This window comes from Salvelinus namaycush, chromosome 36 (genome assembly GCF_016432855.1).
Source record: "Salvelinus namaycush isolate Seneca chromosome 36, SaNama_1.0, whole genome shotgun sequence".
NCBI classification, from domain to species: domain Eukaryota; kingdom Metazoa; phylum Chordata; class Actinopteri; order Salmoniformes; family Salmonidae; genus Salvelinus; species Salvelinus namaycush.
Window position 1 is genome coordinate 17,130,663 of NC_052342.1, and position 27,174 is coordinate 17,157,836.

The 27,174-nt window shown below is 45.0% G+C and overlaps 2 protein-coding genes across 2 annotated transcripts; one reads left to right on the top strand and one right to left on the bottom strand.

Moving 5' to 3' along the window:
• Positions 1-11,861: 11,861 nt before the first annotated feature.
• On the bottom strand, positions 11,862-19,992 carry LOC120030378 (tetratricopeptide repeat protein 5-like). The gene is made up of 10 exons (XM_038975765.1): positions 19,922-19,992; positions 19,224-19,356; positions 18,150-18,361; positions 17,552-17,702; positions 17,210-17,301; positions 17,016-17,072; positions 16,727-16,873; positions 16,233-16,447; positions 12,764-12,908; positions 11,862-11,997 (listed from the first exon to the last, which is right to left on the bottom strand). The coding sequence occupies exons 1-10, from the start codon at positions 19,982-19,984 to the stop codon at positions 11,878-11,880; spliced, it is 1,335 nt and encodes a 444-aa protein (XP_038831693.1). The 5' UTR covers positions 19,985-19,992; the 3' UTR covers positions 11,862-11,877.
• Positions 19,993-20,364: 372 nt separating this feature from the next.
• Positions 20,365-27,160, top strand: mettl3 (methyltransferase like 3). The gene is made up of 11 exons (XM_038975961.1): positions 20,365-20,676; positions 20,956-21,149; positions 21,740-22,195; positions 22,455-22,630; positions 24,661-24,874; positions 25,129-25,316; positions 25,545-25,583; positions 25,673-25,781; positions 25,927-25,992; positions 26,153-26,265; positions 26,440-27,160. Exons 1-11 carry the CDS (start codon positions 20,574-20,576, stop codon positions 26,549-26,551), a joined length of 1,770 nt encoding a protein of 589 aa, XP_038831889.1. The 5' UTR covers positions 20,365-20,573; the 3' UTR covers positions 26,552-27,160.
• Positions 27,161-27,174: the final 14 nt, after the last annotated feature.

Below are 27,174 nucleotides of genomic sequence, written 5' to 3' on the forward strand. Positions count from 1 at the left end.
ACTCGAGGCACTGGCTGCTGCAGCGGAGGCCCTGTTCAGCTGTAGCAGGGAGTGAGCCGTGGACAACAGCGCCATGTCCATACTGGGTGGCATAGGCATAGATGAAGGGGAAAGCCGAGGAGACGCCCCGGACAGGAAACTGAGCGCCATTCCTTCTGTCATTCCTTTCACGCCACCGAATGGCGGTTCCTCGTCTTCCGCCCGGCGCTTCCTGCGTCTCTGGCCTGCGGTGGTGGCAACGGGGGCGGGCTGCTCCAGAGCCGGAGGGAGCAGCGAGAGCGACAGTTCCGGGTTCTGTTCACGGTGGCGGAGGAAGTGGGCCTTGAGGTTCCCGCGGGTGGTAAAACGGCTGAGGCAGACGGGACAAAGGTAGGGCCTCTCCCCCGTGTGGGAGCGTAGGTGGATTTGTAGCGAGGAATCACTGCTCAGGACCTTACCACAAAACTTACAAGCATGCTGTGGACGCACTGCAGATGAGGACCCAGCCGAGGAGGAGCTGGACAGCAGCAGGTGGTCTTGGGAGTGGCTGGTGGTGGGGAGGGGCGGGGTGGGGAAGCTGACCCCGTTACTGTGGCCGAACGGGGAGGTGTTGGAGGATTTCTCATGGAGGTAGCGCGGGGGCAGACCCAGGGACAGAGGATGCACGGAGGATGCTATCGAGGAGCTCCAAGTGGTGGAGGGCGAGGTAGATTGTGATGCTCTGGTCCCATTACTGTGAGAGGAGAGGCTGGGCTTGGAGACAGTGGGCTGAGGGAGGAGGGAGGGGAGGCAGGCCAGGAGAGGGGAGGCCGAGGATGGGACAGGTACTGAATAGGAATGGTGTGTTGGGGAGGGGGATCCTGCTGTGGATCTTTGGTGGTTCTCTCCACTACCAGCCTGGGAGGTGTCTTGGGTATAGATGGCACCTCCTAGCCGGAGAACATGCCTACAGATCTCCTCAGTCATCTGCATCTGGTGGATCTGCCTCTGCTGCAGCACCCTCAGCTCCTCCAGGACCACAGCCAGGGTCAGGGGCACCTGGATCTGGCCTAGCCCCGGCACCGGTGGGCTGGAGCCATTCTGATGCCCAGGACTGGTGCTCTCCTGGCGGGGAGGGAGGGAGGAAGACAAGGAGGAAGTAGTGGTGGTGGTGGTGGTGGTGGCAGAGCTGCCCATCTGTGGTGAGGTCATAGTGGCGTGGGAGTGGGCCTGATGGGAGAGGCAGTGGCCCGATGTCTGATTGAGGTTGAGTGGCAGGGATTGCGTCTGCGAGGATAAGGAGGGGTGAGGGAAGTCTGGAGAGAGGGATGAATGGGTGTTGGGGAGGGAGGTGGTGGTATAGGGGGCGATGTGGCTGGGCCAGTGGGGGGGCGAAGAGCTCTCACTGGGGAGGGAGGGTCCGTGGAGACCCCCAGGTGACGACCGAGGGGCCAGGGGGGGCTGGTGATCTTCGAGGGAGGTGGGGGACGACGATGAGGACCCAGAGAAGGTCAGTTCGGAGCCCAGAGACGTGGAAGGTGACTTGGCTAACAGCTGGTCATCTATGGACAGAGAGAGAAAAAGAAGAATTAAGACTAGTGCCCCTTCATCACTCTATTCCACCAAATGGAAAGTTCAGTTTCATGATCAAATTCATTGATGTTAAATCCCCATAAGAACCATGAAAGGCTTGGTGCAAGGCTACATGCTCTATTGGATTGAAGTGTGGGTCAAAGTAAGTCCCAAAGTCCAAACCTTTAACTGTAATCATTGATTACAACAATTGTTTCATATTTAAATCCCAAGCTTAAAGTTGCAGTCTTCTCTTGTAAAGCAATGCATTAGCAGATATTGATTAATAGTCTAGAAACATACTTTCCCTCTTTATGATATTATCTTGTCTTCTGTCCACATCCTCTTCCCTGAGCATAACTCTCCAAATGTATTCTTACCACACAAAAGCTTGCAGACCACCTTGCTGCTATGACATGTTTAAACGGACAATGGCCATTTTCGAGACAACCCATAACCCCTCTTAACCCGCCCCTCACTGCAGCAGTTCACTTCTTTCATCTACCTATTCTCCCTTCCCCCCCCTGACGTCACATCAGGGGTCAGAGGTCAGGACATGCTAAGGGTACTGGGCACTGTCCAGAGGCTTGTGATTGGTCTACTCATCTGACCTTTAGAGCTCTGGGGTCAAATTCTTTCAGAATCTTGAGCACAGAGTGAGCGAGAGAAAAGAAGGGGGAGGGGAGTATGGACAATGGAAGACTAACTGTTCCCTCCCAGAGGGACATGGTGATGGAATCGATGACTGTACTAGTAGCTGCTGCTAAATAGTCTAGCTTGGTTCTCTTCACAGACATCAAAGTGTGCAAAACAAGTTTATTTAAAACAAGTTCACCTCTATGGAAATGTACCTGTAGAACTTCTAAGAAGTCATTTGTATTTAAGGTGTGGAAAATGTTATATGCAAGTGAAGGTGCAAACATTCTGCATCCCCCCTCTAAAATGCATTTAACACATCAAGTCAATAGAGTAGGAGGGGTAGAGGGGGAAGCATTCAGTGAGCATTGAGAGTGTAGAAAAGTGGGGAGAACAAGGAGGAAAGGAAACATGAGGGAGAAAAGCATAGAGAGAAGAGAATAGAAGCAGAGAGAATGAGAGATCTTTACCAAAAGTACCCCCCCCCCCCCCCCCCCCCCACTGATCCAGCCTTATTGTTGATGAATAGGGAGACTGTCGTCTAAGTAATGAAAGACCTCCAGTTGTCAGCCCTGAGCAGCCTGTTAGTTTCCTAGAGGACTAAACATCACAGGAAAATGGTCACAGATGGATATTATCATCCAGGCCACAGGGAAAAGTTTACAGGGCCAGCCCTCAAGTACCTGGGACTCCACTACGGGGCCCATTGCAGAGCTACACCAGATTGCAGTCCACTAAACGAACTTATTGCAAGAGCAAATTACTTTTTGCAATTAAAAAAAATATGCAAACAAAGCACAGAGATACACATATCAATATATGCTGATGATTGGTCACCTGAGTAAAATTACTTTTTAGATGTGAAAGGAAACATTTGAGGTATTTACATATAAAATGTAACAAAATAAACTAACTTTGACTTAAGGCCTACTACCTAGCAGGATTTTAACTGCAGTTACTGCAAACAAAGCCATCTTATAACGTTACCTTGATAACCCTATTGAACGCCATCATAGTTGTAAATTCCGACCTGTAACTTTGCTTGTTGATTCATTCATAGAACTATGGGAAATATCCTATGGGAAAAAAACAGACGCATGCCTTAGAATAAGCATAATAAACTTTTCTCACCGTGCGATAGTATCCGCGTGCCCCCCTGGTACGAGTTAACGAGCTGCTGCGGTCGTTTCTGCTTCCGGCGTGACATGATTCACGAGGAGACTGAGAGAAGGGGGGCATTCGCCGAATAAATAACACTGGCCACTTTACGCACTTGTAGGCTTCACGTTCCAGAATCCAAACTCACATTTCAGGAAATTTAGAATTTCTAAATGGCATCTAGACAACGGTATAGCTCGTTGGTCCCTTGCATGGAAGAAATCAAAGAGGGGCAGAAATCCCTATAAATGCGCCGTCATATGAGCTGCGGAGAGTGCGTGTGTGGCTGTTTTCCTAAAGTAGTCTCTCTCGCTGTCCAAAACTTGCGCCACACCTCCCCCGCTCCCCTACGCAGGCACACACAAACAGAGACACACAGACACACAACCTCTTCTTGTTCCTCACTGATATTTGCATTTCAATGGCGCGGAACACAGACTCCCTGGTTCTCCCTTTTCTCTGTGTTTTGCGTATTTTCTCCACGCCATCACTAAACTCTCAATCAAAGATCATCCTGGGTGTTAAAATCCACATGAATAAATCAAAGTAGCATATGACTTTACTTGGTACATGCTGTTTGAACCCATTCAACTAGAATTTGTTGACGAGCTTTCTGAGATTTTGCCGATAATGAATTATTTTAAGCATACCATTTGGGGAATTAAGTGATAGAAAAAAAGTTTAGCATAAATTAATAAATAACAAATTCTGAATATTAAACAAATAGGCCTACATACATGAATTGCTATTTTTATTTTGGGTAATTTATCCTTTAATACTCAACAAGTGGTCAAGAGACAAGGAAATAATAATAGCCTTATCATTGCTTGCAATATATATGATCATTATATGCTAAATATTCACATGGAGGGCAAGGGGGTTCATGACTGTCTATATGTCCACCATTGCCGAATGAATGGGACCCATTTGCACACTGATTTACATATGGCTAAATATCAACAAAGAGGTGGTGTGAGAATGTTGAGGCGTTTCCATCCATTCCGCATCAGAACATGCATGTGTTCCATTACATGTGATCCTACACACTGACCCATCCTTCTGCCAGTGTTCTTGTGCGCAGGCAGAGCTCTACTTAAAAAGCAGAGATGGGAATCTGCGACAATGGCGCACTGGACACAGTTGAGTGAGCATCTCTTCTCTCTCAATTTGAACTCCTGGATCCAGTGCTGCTCCGGCACAATGCCCCTCTTCCACCCCCTGATGTTAGTCCCGTAACACGTGGAGGAGGGATACAAAAAGAGACAGAGAGGGAGAAAAGGAAAAACAATTAAGGAGGTGTCTCCCATACTGTACATGACATGTCCTATTCAATGCATGAGGACAGGAAAGAAAGGCAAATGGTTAATTAAATGGAAAGAAAATGATTGCCTGTATTAATTGCATTAAAACAATGAGTGCACAAAGATTTGCCTGCATTAAACCAATGCACCAAAAGGGTAGTATCACCTGTCGATTAAATAAATTAAGTGTGTAAAAATCTACCAAAAAAATACAACTAGTAAAAATGAATGCAAAAAAAAACAATAACACCATTGAACTTGTAATACACTGTCGTGGAAATTACCACCAGGGACACCTGAAGTCAATATTAAATTAATCATTCTTTATTATCAGCAAGCTGGACAGGTTCCAACAAACTTAAATGCACCATAGTACATGTCAGTCGGGAGCTCTGCCGGGGCAGTCCCATTAGTTCTCTGATATACTGCTTACACAGACAAGTTATATTAGCATGATTTACATGATTCATTATTCATCATTAATTCATCATTAACATTTGGTTCCTGCATGTGATCGACCAATACCTCATGAGGCTTGTTCTCTCCAAGCTGAGACCTTGAAACTGAGATATCCCTATTTATTCTCAAAGCAATGTTCTGGGCATACTGCCAAATTGCTTATACTGAGAGTGAGGATTCCTCCGAAGCACAATCAATCAGTCACTTGCATGAACCCAGTCGAATTGGTTATTAGAAGAGCACAAACATAACATGTTCCTTCACAAAGCTAATCCTTTTTATTATTAATACAATGGTATTGCTTTTTGTTCATTTAGTACTACTACATAAAAGTCAAAAAACTTTTGTATGAAAGAAATATGTATTTTCTTATATAAAGGGCCTATTTGACTGGTCCCTTAAAATGACTAGCTAGCCAATCAGAATTTTCATTAAGCCCATTGCAAGATATGTAGCTAACTAGCTAGTAAACTTTCAGCAACAAAACATTTCTCAAAGGTCCGACTTTCAGCCATTGAAACAGGTAAGATAGCTAAACCCATTGACTGCCGTGCACAACGAGAGTTTTATAGAGTTGTAGCTTTTTATTTATTTATTTTTTACGGGGTAGATCAGCTTTAATCCTGCAGATAGCTTGTAGCTTCCATCAATGTTGTTTATTTATAAAAACCCTCTTAGGCCTCACTCCCCCTTATCTGATATATCTACTGCAGCCCTCATCCTCCACATACAACACCCGTTCTGCCAGTAACATTCTGTTAAAGGTCCCCAAAGCACACACATCCCTGGGTCGCTCCTCTTCTCAGTTCGCTGCAGCTAGCGACCTGAACGAGCTGCAACAAACTCTCAAACTGGACAGTTTTATCTCAATCTCTTCGTTCAAAGACTCAATCATGGACACTCTTACTGACAGTTGTGGCTGCTTTGTGTGATGTATTGTTGTCTCTCCCTTGTTGCCCGTTTTGCTGTTGACTGTGCCCAATAATGTTTGTACCATGTTTTGTGCTGCTACCATGTTGTTGATCATGTTGTGTTGCTACCATGCTGTGTTGTTATGTGTTGCTGCCTTGCTATGTTGTTGTCTTATGTCTCTCTTTATGTAGTGTTGTGTTGACTCTCTTGTTGTGATGTGTGTTTTGTCCTATATTTATATAGTATTTTTTAACCCCAGGCCCCCGTCCCACAGAAGGCCTTTTGCCTTTTGGTAGGCCGTCATTGTAAATAAGAATTGGTTCTTAACTGACTTGCCTAGTTAAATAAAGGTTAAATAAAATACAAAATAAAAAAATGTAATTGTCTGCATCATTTCCAATCCCCCATATATACAGTGCATTCAGAAAGTATTCAGACCCCCTTGACTTAATCCACATTTTGTTAAATTACAGCATTATTCTAAAATGGATTAAATAAAATAAAAATGATCATCAATCTATACACAATACCACATAATGACAAATCAATTTTTGCAAATGTATAAAAATAACCCACAGAAATACCTTATTTACATTAGCATTCAGAAGCTTTGTTATGAGATTCGAAATTGAGCTCAGGTGCATCCTGTTTCCATTGATCATACTTGAGATGTTTCTACAACTTGATTGGAGTCCACCTGTGGTAAATTCAATTGATTGGACATGATTTGGAAAGGCACACACCTGTCTATATAAAGGTCCCACAGTTGACAGTGCATGTCAGAGCAAAAACCAAGCCATGAATTCAAAGGAATTGTCCGTAGAGTTCAGAGACAGAATTGTGTTGAGGCACAGATCTGGGAAAGGGTACCAAAACATTTCTGCAGAATTGAAGGTCCCCCAGAACACAGTGGCCTCAATCATTCTTAAATGGAAGAAGTTTGGAACCACCAAGATTCTTCCTAGAGCTGGCCGCCCGGTCAAACTGAGTAATCGGGGGAGAAGGTCGATGGTCACTCTGACTGAGCTCCAGAGTTCCTCTTTGGAGATGGTTGTCCTTCTGGAAATTTCTCCCATCTCTTCAGCACTCCACCAATCAGGACTTTATGATAGAGTGGCCGGACAGAAGCCACTCCTCAGTAAAAATGCACATGACAGCCTGCTTGGAGTTTGCCAAAAAGCACCGAAAGACTCTCAGACTAAGAGAAACAAGATTCTCTGGTTTGATGAAACCAAGATTGATCTCTTTGGCATGAATGCCTGGAAGAGACCTGGCACCATCCCTACAGTGAAGCATGGTGGTGGCAGCATCATGCTGTGGGGATGTTTTTAGCGGCAGGGACTAGGAGACTCGTCAGGATCGAGGGAAAGATGAACGGATCAAAGTACAGAGAGATCATTGATGAAAACCTGCTCCAGAGTGCTCAGGACCTCAGACTGTGGCGATGGTTCAACTTCCAACAGAACAACGACCCTGAGCACACAGCCAAGACAACGCAGGAGTGGCTTCGGGACACGTGGACTTGAACTTCGAACGAACATCTCTGGAGAGACCTGAAAATAGCTGTACAGCGATGCTCCCCATCCAACCAGACAGAGCTTGAGAGGATATGCAGAGAAAAAAGGGAGAAACTCCCCAAATACAGGTGTGCCAAGCTTGTAGCGTCATACCCAAGAATACTCGATGCTTTAATCACCGCCAAATGTGCTTCAACAAAGTACAGAGCAAAGGGTTTGAATACTTATGTAATGTCCCATGTCTGGAAACCTGTTTTTGTTTGTCGTTATGGGGTTATTGTGTGTAGATTGATGAGGGGAAAAAACTATTTAATCCATTTCAGAGGCTGTAACATAACAAAATGTGGAAAAAGTCAATGGGTCTGAATACTTTCCTTAGGCCCTGTATATACAGTACCAGTCAAAAGTTTGGACACACTTACTCATTCAAGGGTTTTTCTAGTGAAGACATAAAAACTTTGAAATAATGCATACGGAATCATGTAGTAACCAAAAAGTGTTAAAACAAACCAAAATATATTTTCTTCAAAGCAGCCACCCTTGCCTTGATGACAGCTTTGCATTCTCTCAACCAGCTTCATGAGGAATGCTTTTCCAATAGTCTTGAAGGAGTTCCCACATATGCTGAGCACTTGTTGGCTGCTTTTCCTTCACTCTGCAGTCAAAATCATCCCAAACCATCTCAAATGGGTTGAGGTCGGGTGATTGTGGAGTTCAGATCATCTGATGCAGCCCTCCATCACTCTCCTTGTTCAAATAGCCCTTACACAGCCTTTATTTTTGTAAAACTAGGCAAGTCACTGACGTGATCTTCCTGTCTGGGTTGGTGCCCCCCCCCTTGGATTGAGCCGTGGTGGAGATCATTGTGGGCTATGCTCGGCCTTATCTCAGGATGGTAAGTTGGTGGTTGGAGGTATCCCTCTAGTGGTGTGGGGGCTGTGCTTTGGCAAAGTGGGTGTGGTTATATCCTGCCGGTTTGGCCATGTCCGGGGGTATCGTCGGATGGGGCCACAGTATCTCCCGACCCCCTCCTGTCTCAGCCTCCAGTATTTATGCTGCAGTAGTTTATGTGTCGGGGGGCTAGGGTCAGTCTGTTATATCTGGAGTATTTCTCCTGTCTTATCCGGTGTCCTGGGTGAATTTAAGTATTCTCTCTCTCACTCTCTCGACCTGAGCCCTAGGACCATGCCTCAGGACTACCTGGCCTGGTGACCCCTTCTGTCCCCAGTCCACGTGGCCGTGCTGCTGCTCCAGTTTCAACTGTTCTGCCTGCGGCTATGGAACACTGACCTGTTCACCGGACGTGCTACCTGTCCCAGACCTGCTGTTTTCAACTCTCTAGAGACAGCAGGAACGGTAGAGATACTCTGAACGTGATCGGCTACGAAAAGCCAACAGACATTTACTCCTGAGGTGCTGACCTGTTGCACCCTCGTCAACCACTGTGATTATTATTATTATTTGACCCTGTTGGTCATCTATGAACATTTGAACATCTTGGCCATGTTCTGTTATAATCTCCACCCAGAACAGCCAGAAGAGGACTGGCCACCCCTCATAGCCTGGTTCCTCTCTAGGTTTCTTCCTAGGTTTTGGCCTTTCTAGGGAGTTTTTCCTAGCCACCGTGCTTCTACACCTGCATTGCTTGCTGTTTGGGGTTTTAGGCTGGGTTTCTGTACAGCACTTTGAGATATCAGCTGATGTAAGAAGGGCTTTATAAATACATTTGCAGTCAATTAAGAACAAATTCTTATTTACAATGATGACCTACCTCGGCCAAACCCTTCCCTAACCCAGACGCCACTGGGCCAATTGTGCGCCGCCCTATGGGACTCCCGATCACGGCCGGTTGTGATACAACCCGGGTCTGTAGTGACGCCGCCAACACTGCGATGCAGTGCCTTAGACCGCTGCGCAACTCGAGAGGCCCAGCCTGGAGGTGTGTTTTGGGTCATTGTCCTGTTGATAAACAAATGATAGTCCCAATTAAGTGCAAACCAGATGGGATGGCGCATCGCTGCAGAATGCTGTGGTAGTCATGCTGGTTAAGTGTGCCTTGAATTCTAAACAAATCACAGTGTCACCAGCAAAGCACCTCATCCCACCTCCTCCTCCACGTTGGAGATCATCCGTTCACCTACTCTGCGTCTCACAAAGCCACAGCGGTTGAAACCAAAAATCTCACATTTGGACTCATCAGACCAAATGACAGATTTCCACCGCTCTAATGTCCATTGCTCGTGTTTCTTGGCCCAAGCAAGTCTCCTCTTATTATTGGTGTCCTTTTAGTAGTGGTTTCTTTGCAGCAATTCAAACACGAATGCCTGATTCACGCAGTCTCCTCCCTCCACCTCCCTGGCATCCCTCAGTTCCCTTGTCTTTTCCAGGTGATGGAGGAGTACAAGAGGAAGAACAGTGAGGTGTCAGAGCATCTGATGGAGAGGAACAGGCTGTACCAGAAGCTACAGGGGCTCAATGACTCGCTGAGACTGCGTAACATGGTGGTGGGGGACAGAGACCCACAGAGTTCAACACAGGTTAGAGAGGGGGGGAATCAAGAGGGAGATCTAGTGATATACTATAGGCCTGAAACATAACTAGAAACCAGTATGTACAAATACTCTGGCTTTCACATGAATTCAGGCACTGATGTCCTTATAAGAGTTGACCAAACTTGTGCAAGCGGATCTCAAGTTAGGATTTGTAATGAAGACATAGTGGAGGATGTATAGAGAAGAGTGGGTACACAATACAAAGAGTAAGAGACAGAGAAAGCATTTTGGGAGGTATTTGAGACAAAACAGGGCATAATTGGTGTACTGTCTATGAAAGGGGGAAATCAACTTTACAAAAATAGCTTCAGTTCACCACCTCCCACCTGTTTCCCAGGGGTGATCAGAAAGCCCTCTCCCCGGAGGAGTCCTCCATTCTTGGGCATGAGCCCGAGGGAGACATGCACCTCTTCTCCCTGGAGCCAAGACCTTCCAGTCTTGGCTCCAGGGAGAAGTGGAAGTTTCTTAACTGGAAGTTTGACCTTCCAGTTAAGCTCTCCTGTCAGAGACAGGGACCTTCCTCAAAAATTACTGGGACTTGAATTAGAATTCCAGGATTATAATTAATAGAATAGACTCATTCTTATTCTAATACTGAGACAATGCTGGTTTGGTACCTGTCTGCATTTAAGCAATAAGGCACAAGAAGCAGTGCTGTATCATGAATACAGTCACAGGTAAATGGTGTAAATCAATTCATAGAATGTAATTCTTCCAGCAGAAGAGATATAGTCCGGACAAAAATGTGGTTGTTAGTTATGTTGGTCATATTGCGACAGACACAAACCAGTCGTTTAAATGTAATTATTTTTGCAAATTTGCTATGCAAAAGGACTGGTCTTAATTTTTTAAGAAAATGGTTGCTATGCAGGCTAGATAACGTTGTTGTCACTTGCTAGCTAGCTAGCCAACTTCAACTACCTCAGTCACGTCAAACATTAAACCGGGAATGACAGTACAATAGCTGCATTTTCCTTTGTTTGAGCTTTTTTCTATTGGCATTTACTTGGATATGATACAGTATGTCCAGTTAAATAAAATAAAAAATAATAATAATGACGTTGATTCGTGATTTCGACTGGCTCAGAAAAAGTTGCCCCGTCTGGGCACCGTTCACTACGTATGGTACTGGCAAGCTACAGAGATCGACATTCAAAAGTGAAACGTTGTTTCCGAGTTCAGATAGGCAGACATCGAGGCTTATATTAACCCCCGCTGTACCATTCTAAATAGTAGGCTGGAAGTAAGGGGAAATAGTGTGGGGGTTGATATAAATACGAGATGATTCGGAAAACAACATAAACATGATATTCTTATGGAGATTAGGTGATCATGTTAGCAGGCATAGGTGTGTCTGTGACGGCCAATCAGCATCCAACAAAACAGTTTGATATTGTAGTTTAGTGGTTGCATTTTTGTTACCAGAAGTTACTTTGATTCACAACTTAATGTTTGCACATCACAATGAAAGGTGATCAACTACATAAGCTAATGATAAAGCAAAAGTTTCAATCATGTCCACATTGGAGACATGTTTGTTTTAATGTCTTGAACCCATGTCTGACACCATCTTCACCACAATTAATTATCATATTAGTAGTCAGTAATTTACAAAATCCCCCAGCCTCCCTCCCACTTTAACAAAATACAAACAAAAATATTTATAAATATGTACAAACAGTGTATTCCTAAAGACTATTTAACAAACAAGGATCTACTATTTACAAAACTAAGATAAAAAAAAAAGGCACACAGGCCTTTTTTTAGATAGAGGCACCCCCCCCCCCCCCCCCTCTATCATCCCCCCTTCTCTCATTCACTCTGGGGCTTGTAGCTGACTGAGGCTGCAGTCTGAGCCTGGACGTTCTGTCTCTTGCCGTTGACGATGAGGAGCAGAGGGGAGTCCACTCGTATACTGCGGAAGTCAAACGTCTACAGCAGGGCCAGGAGAGATTGGAAAATCAGAAATTAAGAGACCACCTAGATCTGTAGTAGCCTTGGTGGAGTTCAAGTGATGTCAGTTTTGATAATTAAGTCTAACAGAGGGAGTCTGTCTTTGGCTATGTATGCACACATTATATATATATATTTATTTTTTAATTTTATGAATATGAATATGATGAAAAACAACAGTTTAAACATTTTGGCCAAGGGATCCTTGGAATAAGTTTAGATTAAGTAATATTATTCATCTCCAATTTTCGTTCTTAACCCTGGCCAACACGGGCTTGGAAGGCTCACAGGGATATTGGTATCTACAGTACTCCCCCAATTATACATTTTTCAACTCAGTACTTCTTGAATTGCCCCCCCAAAATAAAAATTAATTAAATGCACAGTCATTTAAGCTTTAAAACTGCAAAGTTTTCTCTCTGCCTCATGGCAAAATATGTAGAATTACAGGATATTAGCTTAAACTTCCCCATTTCCCCTCCGAAGCCAGGAGATGGGCCTTTAAAATGTTCCTTCCCAGGGCCTGAGACTTAGACCGTCAGGCCATGCACTGCCAAAATCACAGTAGAGCTCATTGTATGCCATTTAAAAAAAATCTAATTCGAGTTATGAGGAAGGAGGCCAAACAGATTCAGAGACACCTAAAATCAGTGCATTCAGCTAAAGTAGATAGAATTACATCACAATCACTGTAAGTAAAAAGTGTGTAAAGATCCATGTAAGCTGTAGAGAAAGACACACTAACCTGGTCGTTGTGTGCTACACTGTGGCGTTTGACCTGTGGCTCCGGGATGACCACAGAGTCTCCAATCAGAACTCCCCAGTTGTCTGCTGTGTTATAGACCATGACCACGCAGCATGTTTCCTCACTGTCCACCATGCCGAACGTACTGGGAGACAGAGAGAGACACAGTATCATATCACTGTCTATCCACCATAGCAAATGTACCCCAGCAAGGCAAAACATACAGTATTATAGCCCTTCAGTTCATACACCTTCAAACAAAGGGGCATGTAGACAGCAACTTACTTCCATCACCCCAAACATGCAGAAAAAGGTACAGTTGAAGTCGGAAGTGTACATACACTTAGGTTGGAGTCATTAAAACTTGTTTTTCAACCACTCCACAAATTTCTTGTTAACAAACTATAGTTTTGGCAAGTCAGTTAGAAAATCTACTTTGTGCATGACACAAGTACATTTTCCAACAATTGTTTACAGACAGATTATTTCACTTATAATTCACTGTATCACAATTCCAGTGGGCAGAAGTTTACATACACTAAGTTGACTGTGCCTTTAAACAGCTTGGAAAATTCCAGAAAATTATGTCATGGCTTTAGAAGCTTCTGATAGGCTAATTGACATCATGAGTCAATTGGAGGTGTACCTGTGGATGTATTTCAAGGCCTGCTTTCAAACTCAGTGCCTCTTTGCATGACATCATGGGAAAATCAAAAGAAATCAGCCAAGACCTCAGAAATAAAATTGACCTCCACAAGTCTGGTTCATCCTTAGGAGCAATTTCCAAACTCCTGAAGGTACCACGTTCATCTGCACAAACAACAGTACGCAAGTATAAACACCATGGGACCATGCATCCGTCATACCGGCTTTCGACTCTGTCAATCACCACATTCTTATCGGCAGACTCAACAGCCTTGGTTTCTCAAATGATTGCCTCGCCTGGTTCACCAACTACTTCTCAGACAGAGTTTAGTGTGTCAAATCGGAGGGCCTGTTGTCCGGACCTCTGGCAGTCTCTATGGGGGTGCCACAGGGTTTAATTCTTGGACCGACTCTCTTCTCTGTATACATCAATGATGTCGCTCTTGCTGCTGGTGATTCGCTGATCCACCTCTACGCAGACGACACCATTCTGTATACTTCTGGCCCTTCTTTGGACACTGTGTTAACTAACCTCCAGATGAGCTTCAATGCCATACAACTCTCCTTCCGTGGCCTCCAACTGCTCTTAAATGCAAGTAAAACTAAGTGCATGCTCTTCAACCGATCGCTACCAGCACCTGCCCGCCCGTCCAGCATCACTACTCTGGACGGTTCCGACTTAGAATATGTGGACATCTACAAATTCCTAGGTGTCTCGTTAGACTGTAAACTCTCCTTCCAGACTCACATTAAGCATATCCAATCCAAAATTAAATCTAGAATCAGCTTCCTATTTCGCAACAAAGCATCCTTCACTCATGCTGCCAAACATATCCTCGTAAAACTGCCTATCCAACCGATCCTTGACTTCGGCGATGTCATTTACAAAATAGACTCCAACACTCTACTTGGCAAATTGGATGCAGTCTATCACAGTGCCACCCGTTTTGTCACCAAAGCCCCATTTACTACCCACCATTGCGACCTGTATGCTCTCGTTGGCTGGCCCTTGCTTCATACTCGTCGCCAAACCCACTGGCTCCAGGTCATCCATAAGTCTTTGCTAGGTAAAGCCTCACCTTATCTCAGCTCACTGGTCACCATAGCAGCACCCACCCGTAGCATGCGCTCCAGCAGGTATATTTCACTGGTCACCCCCAAAGCCAATTCCTCCTTTGGCCGGCTTTCCTTCAAGTTCTCTGCTGCCAATGACTGGAACGAATTGCAAAAATCACTGAAGCTGGAGACTCATATTTCCCTCACTAACTTTAAGCAGCTCACAGACCACTGCACATAGCCCATCCTACTACCTCATCCCCATACCCTTATTTATGTTTTTGCTCCTTTGCACCCCAGTATCTCTACTTGCACATTCAACTTCTGCACATCTATCACTCCAGTGTTTAATTGCTAAATTGTAATTATTTCTCCACTATGACCTATTTATTGCCTTAACTCCCTTATCTTACCTCATTTGCACAGTATATAGACTTTTTTCTATTGTGTTATTGACTGTATGTTTGTTTATTCCAAGTGTAACTCTGTGTTCTTGTTCATGTCGCACTGCTTTGCTTTATCTTGGCCAGGTCGCAGTTGTAAATGAGAACTTGTTCTCAACTAGCCTACCTGGTTAAATAAAGGTGAAATAAATAAATAAATACTGCTCAGGAAGGAGACGCGTTCTGTCTCCTAGAGATGAACGTACTTTGGTGCGAAAAGTGCAAATCAATCCCAGAACAGCAAAGGACCTTGTGAAGATGCTGGAGGAAACTGGTACAAAAGTATCTACATCCATAGTAAAATGAGTACTATATCAACATAACCTGAAAGGCCGCTCAGCAAGGAAGAAGCCACTGCTCCAAAACCGCCATAAAAAAGCCAGACTACGGTTTGCAACTGCACATGGGGACAAAGATCGTACTTTTTGGAGAAATGTCCTCTGGTCTGATGAAACAAAAATAGAACAGTTTGGCCATAATGACCATCGTTATGTTTGGAGGAAAAAGGGGGAGGCTTGCAAGCCGAAGAACACCATCCCAACCGTGAAGCACGGGGGTGGCAGCATCATGTTGTGGGGGTGCTTTGCTACGGGAGGGACTGGTGCACTTCACAAAACAGATGGCATCATGAGGCAGGAAAATGATGTGGATATATTGAAGCAACATCTCAAGACATCAGTCAGGAAGATAAAGCTTGGTCGCAAATGGGTCTTCCAAATGGACAATGACCCCAAGCATACTTCCAAATTTGTGGCAAAATGGCTTAAGGACAACAAAGTCAAGGTATTGGAGTGGCCATCACAAAGCCCTGACCACAATCCTGTAGAAAATGTGTGGGCAGAACTGAAAAAGCGTGTGCGAGCAAGGAGACCTACAAACCCGACTCAGTTACACCAGCTCTGTCAGGAGGAATGGGCCGAAATTCACCCAACTTATTGTGGGAAGCTTGTGGAAGGATACCCGAAACGTTTGACCCAAATTAAACAATTTAAAGGCAATGCTACCAAATACTAATTGAGTGTATGTAAACTTCTGACCCACTGGGAATGTGATGAAAGAAATAAAAGCTGAAATAAATAATTCTCTCTACTATTATTCTGACATTTCACGTTCTTAAAATAAAGTTACTGACCTAAGACAGGGAATTTTTACTAGGATTAAATGTCAGTAATTGTGAAAAACTGAGTTTAAATGTAATTGGCAAAGGTGTATGTAAACTTCTGACTTCAACTGTACATCTCACACACAGAGATCCACACGCATAAAGTACACAGCAGACTCCATATTACAGATAGTAGTCTAACACTAGAGGAAGGGGAACTCACAAGGCCATGCGTCCCTCTGAGGCCAGGCTGAACACCACCTTTCCCAGGGCAGCCACCCCAGCGTTGTGGCCGTGTGTCAGGGCAGACAGGGTCCGGGGCTCCAGGCTCCCAACGCGGCCTGCGGGGGAGCGGAACTGAGGGGAGGAGCACGGCCCCAGGGCCAACGGGCTGAGGTTGGAGAGCATCGTTCGCAGGCGCCGGGCCTTCACCTTCCCCTGAAGGGGTGAAAGAAAAAGAGTAGGACACTTATCAGTGGAAAAGCATAGGACTCTGCTGCCACCTACTGGTGATTTATAATTATATCTGATACACATTTGCATTAGTGCTGGAGTTGACAAGAAATGTGTTTGTATATTTTATTAAGTTTATATCCTATACAGATCACATGAACTGCTGATAGATGTAGATTGGAGACTAATGTGCCCTGTCCAGTTAATCTATATGAATGTGTGTAAATGTATGTGTGTGTATGTGTGGGGTTCTCCTGTTTCTACCTTGTTCTCTGTGAGTGCTGTGAGTTTCTCCAAGTATTCCAGTAGCTGCCTCTCCCTCTCTGGAGGCTCCTCCCACGCAGGGTCCAGGGCCGCAGCGCGACTGTACCCGCCCAGGGCAGACCCAAACATCTCCTCATACTGAAACAGCTGGAGGGGTTAGACACAGGCATGGATCATTAGCTTCAGTTAACTTTTATATGCATTTTTCTGTGTAATGGAATTATTGAAGTAATTTACCACACGCATATTATAAGAATCATATCAGAACATGCCAACAATAATGTTTTACCGTGGCTCTATTGAAGTGCAGATCGGGGTTGGAGGTTGCTGTTCGGTCCACTTTCTCCTGAGAGAGAGAACAGAGGAGGGAAGGAATTATATAGTGCTTAACAATGATTATTGCACAACGTTCTAATTGACCCACTCATACTATTCTGTCAGGCTTTGTAAATACAACTGAGTTTGGTTTGTGTGTGTACTCACAGCCTGTGCATAGGCACTCAGAGCCTGCTGAGACATCTGTGGATTCTGTCTGCAGGTGAAGAACAGGGAGATGTAGGCATTCCCCAGGATGTCTGTCAACATACATCAATACATCATCCACTATCCACTCATATTCAGTACTAGAGGACGTTTTCTAATACCAACATGTACGTTCTTTTATCCTCTCTTTGGAGATCCTGAATTACAGCCAAACCTATTCACACAACATATGTATGCATATGCACCCCCACTAACCCCGGACGTGTCCCCCACACTTTAATTCTCTGAACTCCTAACCACTGTAAAATATGAATCTGTTATGAGACTATCCATCATACTCACACCAGGAGGTGCCGTCGGTGACGTCTAGCTGTACAGCCTGCCTGGCCATGGCCACGCTCTCCAGCACCCTCTTCCCCTGCTCATCACCGCCCCCTCCTGGCAGCTGCCTCAGCACCATGGACAGACTACGCAGAGATACTTTGTTCTTACTCTGGGACAGAGAGAGAAAAGCAACCATGTATGCCAGAGAATGCCCCACTCATTAAAAATAATAATAATTGGAAATTGGTTTGGGGGTAGTTCAATTTCAATGATGTAGCAATAAAGAATAAAACAGACCAGAGTAAACAGAAATAAAGGTAGAAAGAGACAAATGAAGGTGCACACAATGGGAGGTAGAGTTATGGCTTGAAAGGTTGTGATAAACAGCTGTTGTTTATGTAGGCCTATAACTAGGGCTATAACCAGTGATGAACACTTTACATGCATTCTGTTCTTGATCAGTAAGGTTCTACTGCATACCTTGATCTCAACACAACAACAGTAGCACGGCACCACTCTCCAGTTAACCTGAAGAGCTTTGTGACTCATGCTGTCTGTGAATTAAAAGCCCAGCTATGCAAATAAAACACACGATTACTGTGTTCTTATTGCTAACCTGCTGCAGGGCTCCAGTGAAGCAGGTCTTAGCGGTGGTCAGGTCTCCTTTCTTCCAGTACTGCTCCCCCAGTGTGTTCCAGCCCTCCACTAGTCCAGGCTCCAGCTTCACGGCCCGGGACAGGCACTCCCCAGCGGTGGTGCTAAACTCCGGAGCCACCCCCAGGGAGCGGCCCCGCAGCAGCAGGAACTCAGCACTGTGCTTATACGACTCTGGAGGAGACGAAGGGACGACAAAGATGATTCTCTAGTCTAGGGGTTCCCAAACTTTTTCACTCAGGCCCCCCTTCCAGCATTGGAGAACATCTATTTCTATGGGCACAAGCACGGTTCACATCCCTCTTGTTGGCATAGAGAAAATGTCGCAGTTTTAAAGCTTAACATACATTTTCCCATGTCTAATGTGTATTCATGTGATATTTGAGTGACTCGAATACTCCAACAAAATCTATTGGCTAAAAAACCGAGCTGAAAAACATTATCTGACATGGGCTAGTTGATCTGTACATTTCTGACAAGTTATAAGTAGCACTGTAAGGTATGCAATGACTAACATGACAAGAGAAAAACAGATGATGCACTACCCAATTTAGAAATTGAGTTACTTCTGTCGTTTTTGGGGGGAGGGGGTGACCCCTGCCCCCTGGGAGGGAGCGGGAACCACTGCTTTGGTCAACTGACTTTTGCTGTTTGTTTAAAGATGTAACCCCACATGTTAGATGCCAAGCTAAGCTCAGTCAGCACTGTGCTTATGTTACCTCGTCCCCAGGCTCAATTGCTACCGCATGAGACAGCAGGCTGGTGGACGACAACTGTGCTTATATGACTCTGGATTGGAAGAGATGGAGGGACACCATAAGTCTTAGTTATGTAAGTCTTTGATGATTAAATAATGCATAAAAAGATCACTCTCTAGTCAGGCAGGCTTTGTGAGCACTGAATCGTGTGGTAAAAGATTTGTAACTACACAAAACATTCCAAATGGATACAAAGCTATCATGCAAAATCTCAGTATATTATTTTTTACATGTGTGGTTACCAAATCAGAACACACCTTTCTTTTCTGTTATCTCACCTTCTTTCTCCTCCAGCTTCTTTAGTGTCTTCTCCATCTCCTGTGCCACATCACTCGGTTTCCTCTTTGCATCCTCCACACAGTGAGTCTCAAAGTAATGATCCCGAAAATGATACAACTCATCCACTCGTTCCTGATCCAGAAAGAGATACATTGTTGATACCTGTTAAGGACATTAGCTAGGTGCGTGGCATGCAATCATGATGAGCCAGATCAGGTTACAATAATGTAATTTTGAAATGTGTTGCTATGCAGCAAATACACTTGATGCTGTTGGTTTCCTTGCATAAGTGCATGCATGCTCACTGGCATTGAGGGATGATGACACAGCAAGATAGCTAGCTTTCGCTGCATATGGCTAGACGTCTCAGGCGCCAATTTAGCTGGCTAGCCAAGATTGAGAGACACTGTCAGTCAAGCCAAGCTAACGTTAGACAGTTAACTAACCGACAATCAGCTGACGGCTCGTCAGATTTAGAGACAACCAACTCGGATAGAAGATAGTACAATCAACCACAAGATTTTGGTCGATTAATATGACAGTTGGTATCAGTTGTTATAGTAACGAGTCTGGAGCGCTAGCTAGCAACAAAGGACAGGTGGGATGTAACTGTTTAAATAAGACGTCCATTACAATTGCGAGTTTAATTATGGCAATATATTCCATGCAGTGATAATAATATAATATTTTGCAATACTTTTAAAATCTGTAAATCATCTTTGTCAGTCGCAGGATCACCATCCTTCTCCACTTCCGCCATCTTTTCCAGTGGTTGTTGGAAGAAGAATTCGAGAAGAGATTCGAGAAGAGTACATTGACAACACGGCACCTGCTGGCCTGGAGGGGTATGCAGTAGCTAGATAATATTAAACTATTATTTGCTAAACCATTCTTATTTACTTAAAGTAATAAACTCAAGTTTATTTTTTTTATTTTTTTTTACCGCATATTGCTAGCTAATGAACTAACAACAAATGTCATATTGTTGTTGAACAGACTGAACCGGAAGTAGATCTTTTTCAACCGGAAATGTGTCCGTTTTCAAAAAACATCCGTCTTGTGCTCATTTTAACATATCGATTGCTTTAAAGTTGTCACGACCTAACATTATGTAAAACATTTATTTGAACGAGTTCTGAGAGTTGACAAATTCTACTTGTAATAGAAAAGTTAGCTGTTAGATTTTGGATTTGTCTGTCTTGGTGGTTTCCTCCAACAACAAGGGGGAACCAGTCATTCGTTGTTGTTGTTAGTCCGACACAGTGCGAGCGGAGTCACATTATCCCGCTAAACTAAGTGATCTTGCATGCCCCGTTTTCGATTCATTTTCGCGGTAGCTCCTACTCTAAATGTCGGATACATGGAGCAACATCCAGGCACACAAGAAGCAGCTGGACTCGCTGCGAGAGAGACTGCAGAGGCGACGGAAAGACCCCACGCAACTCGCTGCAGGTGTGTCTTTATGCTAACGCGTTAGCTAGCTAGAAAGGCGGGATGGGGAAAATAAGATTAGACAATAGGGATTTCAACACACAGATGTATTTGATTCTATGCTGATGGTTAAAGTTGAAAAAGTTCAGCAAATGTCAATGCTTGTGCATTGTCTGTGGACACCTAGCTATATGGTCCAGATACTAACGAATAACGTTAACTAGTGACCAAAGTTCTTAATCTGCATAAGCACTGTTACTGCTAATGGGATTTACAACTGGTGGTTTTCTTTTATCGCAGAGGTGGGAGGCAGCAGTACTGAAGGGGCTGCAGCGCGGAGTGAGAGTCCCGGACCAGCCCTCCAGAGTCCCCCACAGGAGGAGGCTGAACGTCCCCCGGACCCTGAACTAGAGAAGAGACTCCTGGGTTATCTGTCGGACCTGAGCCTCTCACTGCCCACTGACTCCTTGACCATCACTGATGAGCTCAATACTGTGAGTGTGTATCCTTGTGACCAAGATCTAATATTTGCTAAAAAAAAAATCAGACCAGGGTTCAAATACATGTGTATTTGAGTTGAGTATTTGTTATTTATTTATTTGAGTTTTTTCAAATACACAGCCCAAAACAACTACTTTTATTTGAGTATTTGAATGTTTATTTGTAAAAAAACAAATAGTATTTGAAAGTATTTTCATCTAGTTAGTTAAAATCCTAGGGCCACTGGACCAAAGAGGAGTGTACGCGGTCTGGGTTCACACCTGGGTGAAATGCATGGGAGTGTATTTGAGTATTTTCAAATAGGCTACATTCCAATATTCAACTAAACCTTTATTTGAAAAAACATTATCTGAATACTTGTTTTGAAAAGTAATTGAAATGCCTAAAATAGTATATGAACCTAGTCTGGATAGTGTATGTGTGTGTGCTGACCGCTATTGCAAATTTTATGAAGACTATGGATATGAATAATCACTTTGTCACTCATAAGCCGCTGTTCCCATAACTGCATCACATTCATTTTCCTATCCTTTCTCTTTCCTCACCTTCCTCTCTCATTCCACTTCTATTTTCTCCTCCACAGTCTGAAGTGCCTGTCACCCATGGCTGCATCCAGAGTCTGCTGCTCAAGTTCTCTGCCCAGGAGCTCATCGAAGTCCGGCAGCCATCCGTGGCCACCTCCCCCTCTTCTTCCTCAACGCTCGTCATCTCCGTGGACCACACAAAACTCTGGGCCATGATTGGGGGCGGGGCCTTAGGCCAGAGGAAGAGGAAAGCAGAGGACCAAGCCCACCATAAACGTCCGCCAGGTTCCTCCCCTGCTCTCCAGAGCCCGCCCTCCCCTCCGCCCACTTCCTCCATCTCCCTGGCACCGGCTTCCTCCTCCCAGCTGACCGGGCCCTCTGATTGGAAGGCTGGAGGAGGAAGGGGCGGGGCAGATAAACAGGGCAGGACCAGTAAAGGGCAGACGTCTCACCTGGACATGGAGATAGAGAGCCTCCTGAACCAGCAGTCCACCAAGGAGCAGCAGAGCAAGAAGGTACATTCACACCTTGGTAGAGGGAGGGGATAGAGATGGAGATACCCTGGGGGTAGTTTGAACCATATCAGTACAAACCTTATTATACTGCCCAATGTTCAAACCATTTTTCAACCACACTGTCAATGGCGAAATCAAAGTGTGTGTGTGTGTGTGTGTGTGTGTGTGTGTGTGTGTGTGTGTGTGTGTGTGTGTGTGTGTGTGTGTGTGTGTGTGTGTGTGTGTGTGTGGTGTGTGTGTGTGTGTGTGTGTGTTATAGATGAGCAGAGAAATCCTGGAGCTTCTGAACACCAGCACAGCTAAAGAGCAGTCCATCGTTGAGAAGTTCCGCTCACGTGGTCGTGCTCAGGTCCAGGAGTTCTGTGACCACGGGACCAAAGAGGAGTGTACGCGGTCTGGGTTCACACCCCAGCCCTGCACCAAGCTGCACTTCCGGTCAGTACTACTGCCACACACAACCATAAGAGTACACTCCCAAATATGTTTTATTCTTGATAACTATTTTTTACACCCTTTTTCTTCCCAATTTCAATCTTGTCTCATCGCTGCAACTCCCCAACGGGCTCACGAGGCGAAGGTCGAGTCATGAGTCTTCCGAAACATGACCAGCAAAACCGCACTTAACACCTGCCCGATTAACCCGGAAGCCAGCCGCACCAATGTGTCGGAGGAAACACTGTTCAACTGACCACCGAGGTCAGCCTGCTGGTGTCCGTTCCGCCTGAATCCCTAGTGCGCGATGAGATGTGTAAAGCCCATCCGGCCAAACCCTGCCCTAACACGGACGGCGCTTAGCCAATTGTGCGCCGCCCTATGAGACTCCCGATCACGGCCGGTTGTGACACAGCCCGGGAACAAACCCGGGTCTGTGGTGACGCCTCTAGCACTGTGATGCAGTGTCATAGACCGCTGCGCCACTTGGGAGGCGTATTCCTGCTGACTTTTTTGCATCATTTAATTTAACCCCAAATCGCCTTTTTCCTGATTTTGTTGTTGTGCTGATCACATCCCTTATCAAATCAAAGTTTGTCACATGTTCCCAATACAACCTTACAGTGAAATGCTTACTTACAGGCTCTAACCAACAGTGCAATTTTTAAGTAAAAAAAAAGTTATTAGGTGACAATCGATAAGTAAAGAAATAAAAACCATTTCTTGCCATGCGGTATTAGAGAGAACAGTCTGGCTAGGGTCTTTGACCATTTTTAGGGCCTTCCTCTGACACCGCCTGGTGTTGAGGTCCTGGATGGCAGGCAGCTTAGCCCCGATGATGTACTGGGCCGTACGCACTATGAGCAGTTGCCGTTCCAGGCAGTGATGCAACCAGTCAGGATTCTCTCGATGTTGCAGCTATAGAACCTTTTGAGGATCTCAGGACCCATGCCAAATCTTTTCAGTCTCCTGAGGGGGAATAGGCTTGTCGTGCCCTCTTCACGACTGTCTTGGTGTGTTTGGACCATTCTAGTTTGTTGGTGATGTGGACACCAAGGAACTTGAAGCTCTCAACCTGCTCCACTACAGCCCCATCGATGAGAATGGGGGCGTGCTCGGTCCTCCTTTTCCTGTAGTCCACAATCATCTCCTTAGTCTTGGTTAGGTTGAGGGATAAGTTGTTATTCTGGTACCACCCGGCCAGGTTTCTGACCTCCCTATAGGCTGTCTCGTCGTCGTCGGTGATCAGGCCTACCACTGTTGTGTCGTCTGCAAACTTAATGATGGTGTTGGAGTTGTGCCTGGCCATGCAGTCGTGGGTGAACAGGGAGTACAGGAGGGGACTGAGCATGCACCCCTGAGGGGCTCCAGTGTTGAGGATCAGCGTGGCAGATGTGTTGCTACTACCCTCATCACCTGGGGGCGGCCCGTCAGGAAGTCCAGGATCCAGTTGCAGAGGGAGGTGTTTAGTCCCAGGTTCCTTAGCTTAGTGATGAGCTTTGAGGGCACTATGGTGTTGAACGCTGAGCTGTAGTCAATGAATAGCATTCTCACGTAGATGTTCGTTTTGTCCAGGTGGGAAAGGGCAGTGTGGAGTGCAATAGAGATTGCATCATCTGTGGATCTGTTTGGGTGGTATGCAAATTGGAGTGGGTCTAGGGTTTCTGGGATAATGGTGTTGATGTGAGCCATTACCAGCCTTTCAAAGCACTTCATATCTACGTACGTGAGTGTTACGGGTCTGTAGTCATTTAGGTAGGTTACCTTTGTGTTCTTGGGCACAGGGACTATGGGGGTCTGCTTGAAATATGTTGGTATTACAGACTCAATCAGGGACATGTTGAAAATGTCAGTGAAGACACCTGCCAGTTGGTCAGCACATGCCCGGAGTACACGTCCTGGTAATCCGTCTGGCCCCGCAGCCTTGTGATTGGCTGTATGTCTCCATTTAATCACTTACAGTCTATTTTAATTGGCTGAAGCATCTTATCTGGTCCCGCTGTTTTGGCTGAGCCCTGTCGTCTCTCCCTCAGACGCATCATCAACAAGCACACAGACGAGAGTCTTGGAGACTGCTCCTTCCTCAACACCTGTTTCCACATGGACACCTGTAAATACGTGCACTATGAGATCGACGCCCCTCCAGAGGCAGAGGGGGGCCTGATGGGGCTCCAGGCTGGGGGCATGGAGGTGGGACTACACCAGGGGGAGGAAGACAGCAACGTGGGGAAACTGTTCCCCTCTCAGGTGAGGAAGAGAAGGAATAAAGTGAGAGAGGAGGGAGAGGGACATGAAGGGAAAAGGGGGAGGCCTATGAAAAGGAAGGAGGAGGAGGAAGACTAGGCTTTTATTTTGGTACATGTCTCTAATGGTGTAATTCCCCAAAGGGAGAAATTAGGTAAATGAATCTGTCTACATAGGTTATGTCAGTTACCTCCAGAAGTGGTCAGACTGACGCTGCAGTTCAATCCAGTCTGATCTGATTTTGTCCCCCGTCACAGTGGATCTGTTGTGACATCCGGGTCCTGGACGTGTCGATTCTGGGGAAGTTCTCTGTGGTGATGGCCGACCCTCCCTGGGACATCCACATGGAGCTGCCCTACGGAACTCTGACGGACGATGAGATGAGGAAGCTCCACATCCCCGTCCTCCAGGACGACGGCTTCCTCTTCCTCTGGGTGACTGGCAGGTACCTCCACCAATCAGATATGAGTGGAATAGTGTGTTTCTACTCGACCAATCAGCTGCCAGAAGAACAGTGCATGCTAATGAACATGCAGGGTCTGACAGAGGTTAATTATATGATAACAAGCCATAAACTCTTGATTTTTGTTTACGTTAATTGTTGCTGTGATTGACATATTTCACTTTTTTCAGTAGGCTGTTCAGTCTTCATTTCTATCTCTATTTCTTTTAGGGCTATGGAGTTGGGTAGAGAATGTCTGAGTCTTTGGGGGTAAGTCTTTATTCATCAACCTTTGGGACCAATAAGTAAGTAAGTCAACTGTCGTAATCTGTCTTACCCATGCTTTTTCCCCCTCGTAGCTATGAGCGTGTTGATGAGATCATTTGGGTGAAGACCAACCAGTTACAGAGAATCATCCGTACCGGGAGGACTGGTCACTGGCTCAATCATGGGAAGGAGCACTGCTTGGTGAGTGTGATGTTGTGTGTCCTCATACCTCTTATCTGACTCTGGGCTCTGGGCAGTGTAGTGCGGTCAGTTGTGTATATTTACTGTTATTGTGGTATAGTTGTGTGTGTGTGTACAGTTGTATTGATGTGTATGTGCTTCTCAGGTGGGCGTGAAGGGACAGCCCCAGGGATTCAACAGAGGGCTGGACTGTGATGTCATCGTGGCAGAGGTCAGGGGTCAAACACAATTAATCCATTTGATGTTCCAATCCTATGAGAGCCTAGAATGTTTTAACTCAACCCTATCTGTTCTCTCTCCCTCTCCTGCTCTCTCTCATTCTTGTCTTTTGTCTCTACCTCTTTCTCTCCTCACCACCTCTCTCTCTCCAGGTGCGTTCCACCAGCCACAAGCCAGATGAGATTTATGGAATGATTGAGAGGCTCTCACCTGGTACCAGGAAGATTGAGCTCTTTGGCAGACCTCACAATGTCCAACCCAACTGGTGTGTGTGTGTGTGTGTGTGTGTGTGTGTGTGTGTGTGTGTGTGTGTGTGTGTGTGTGTGTGTGTGTGTGTGTGTGTGTGTGTGTGTGTGTGTGTGTGTGTGTGTATTCATTGAATTTGTAAATGAGGTATGTGGATATTCTTTCTTTTTCTAAAGCCTTTTTTCTCTCTCAGGGTAACTCTTGGTAATCAGTTAGATGGCATTCACCTCTTGGACCCTGATGTCGTGGCTCGCTTCAAGAAACGTTACCCAGATGGAGTCATCTCCAAACCCAAGAACATGTAGAGAGTGGTCGTAAAAACCTTCCATGGGGTCATCGTTGTCAACTCCTTGTCCTGTTATAAACATGTTATGTCATGTTATGTCACGTTATGAACTTCGACGCCGAGGGAAAACACTGATCAATGCTCAGTAAGTGTCTGATGGACTGCCTTCTGTTTTTTATGTCTTTTTTTGTACCAATTACAACATTTTGTAATAAATATGGTTGAAGGAATATTTATGGATCTCTATGATGCGGATCAGACATACTGCACAATGAATCCACCAAAAACATTTCAGTATATACTTTTTTTTGTATTACTTTGTTAGTACATTTTGTCCATTTCCATGACAACAGCACTACAGTATACAAAGCGAGGACTGGCTAGTTTGGGGATCTTGATTGATTTACATTTACTTTGATTAAAAGAAAAACATTGGAAATGTATCAATATTTTCTTCACAGTAATTAGGAATCACATACATTTTTCTCATCATTCCAAACTTACCACAGTAGCACCAGATGTATGCTACTACGTTCTCGTACAATAATTTTCACAATTTGTACAAAAATATATTAAACAGAGTAAGAAGTGGAATAACATGAGTATTTATTATCCTTAAACTAGTAGGTGAAGCAGGAAAAA

What these genes read in the sequence shown, in the direction of transcription:
- mettl3 (XM_038975961.1), top strand. Translation starts at nt 20,574, where the DNA reads ATGTCGGATACATGGAGCAACATCCAGGCACACAAGAAGCAGCTGGAC. An exon ending in TGCACCAAGCTGCACTTCCG is followed by an intron (nt 22,631 to 24,660) that starts GTCAGTACTACT and finishes TCTCTCCCTCAG; the next exon opens with ACGCATCATCAACAAGCACA. An exon ending in CACAATGTCCAACCCAACTG is followed by an intron (nt 26,266 to 26,439) that starts GTGTGTGTGTGT and finishes TTTCTCTCTCAG; the next exon opens with GGTAACTCTTGGTAATCAGT.
- LOC120030378 (XM_038975765.1), bottom strand. Translation starts at nt 19,984, where the DNA reads ATGGCGGAAGTGGAGAAGGATGGTGATCCTGCGACTGACAAAGATGAT. An exon ending in CACCGACGGCACCTCCTGGT is followed by an intron (nt 17,302 to 17,551) that starts GTGAGTATGATG and finishes GTATGTTGACAG; the next exon opens with ACATCCTGGGGAATGCCTAC. An exon ending in CAGCACTCACAGAGAACAAG is followed by an intron (nt 16,448 to 16,726) that starts GTAGAAACAGGA and finishes TCACCCCTTCAG; the next exon opens with GGGAAGGTGAAGGCCCGGCG.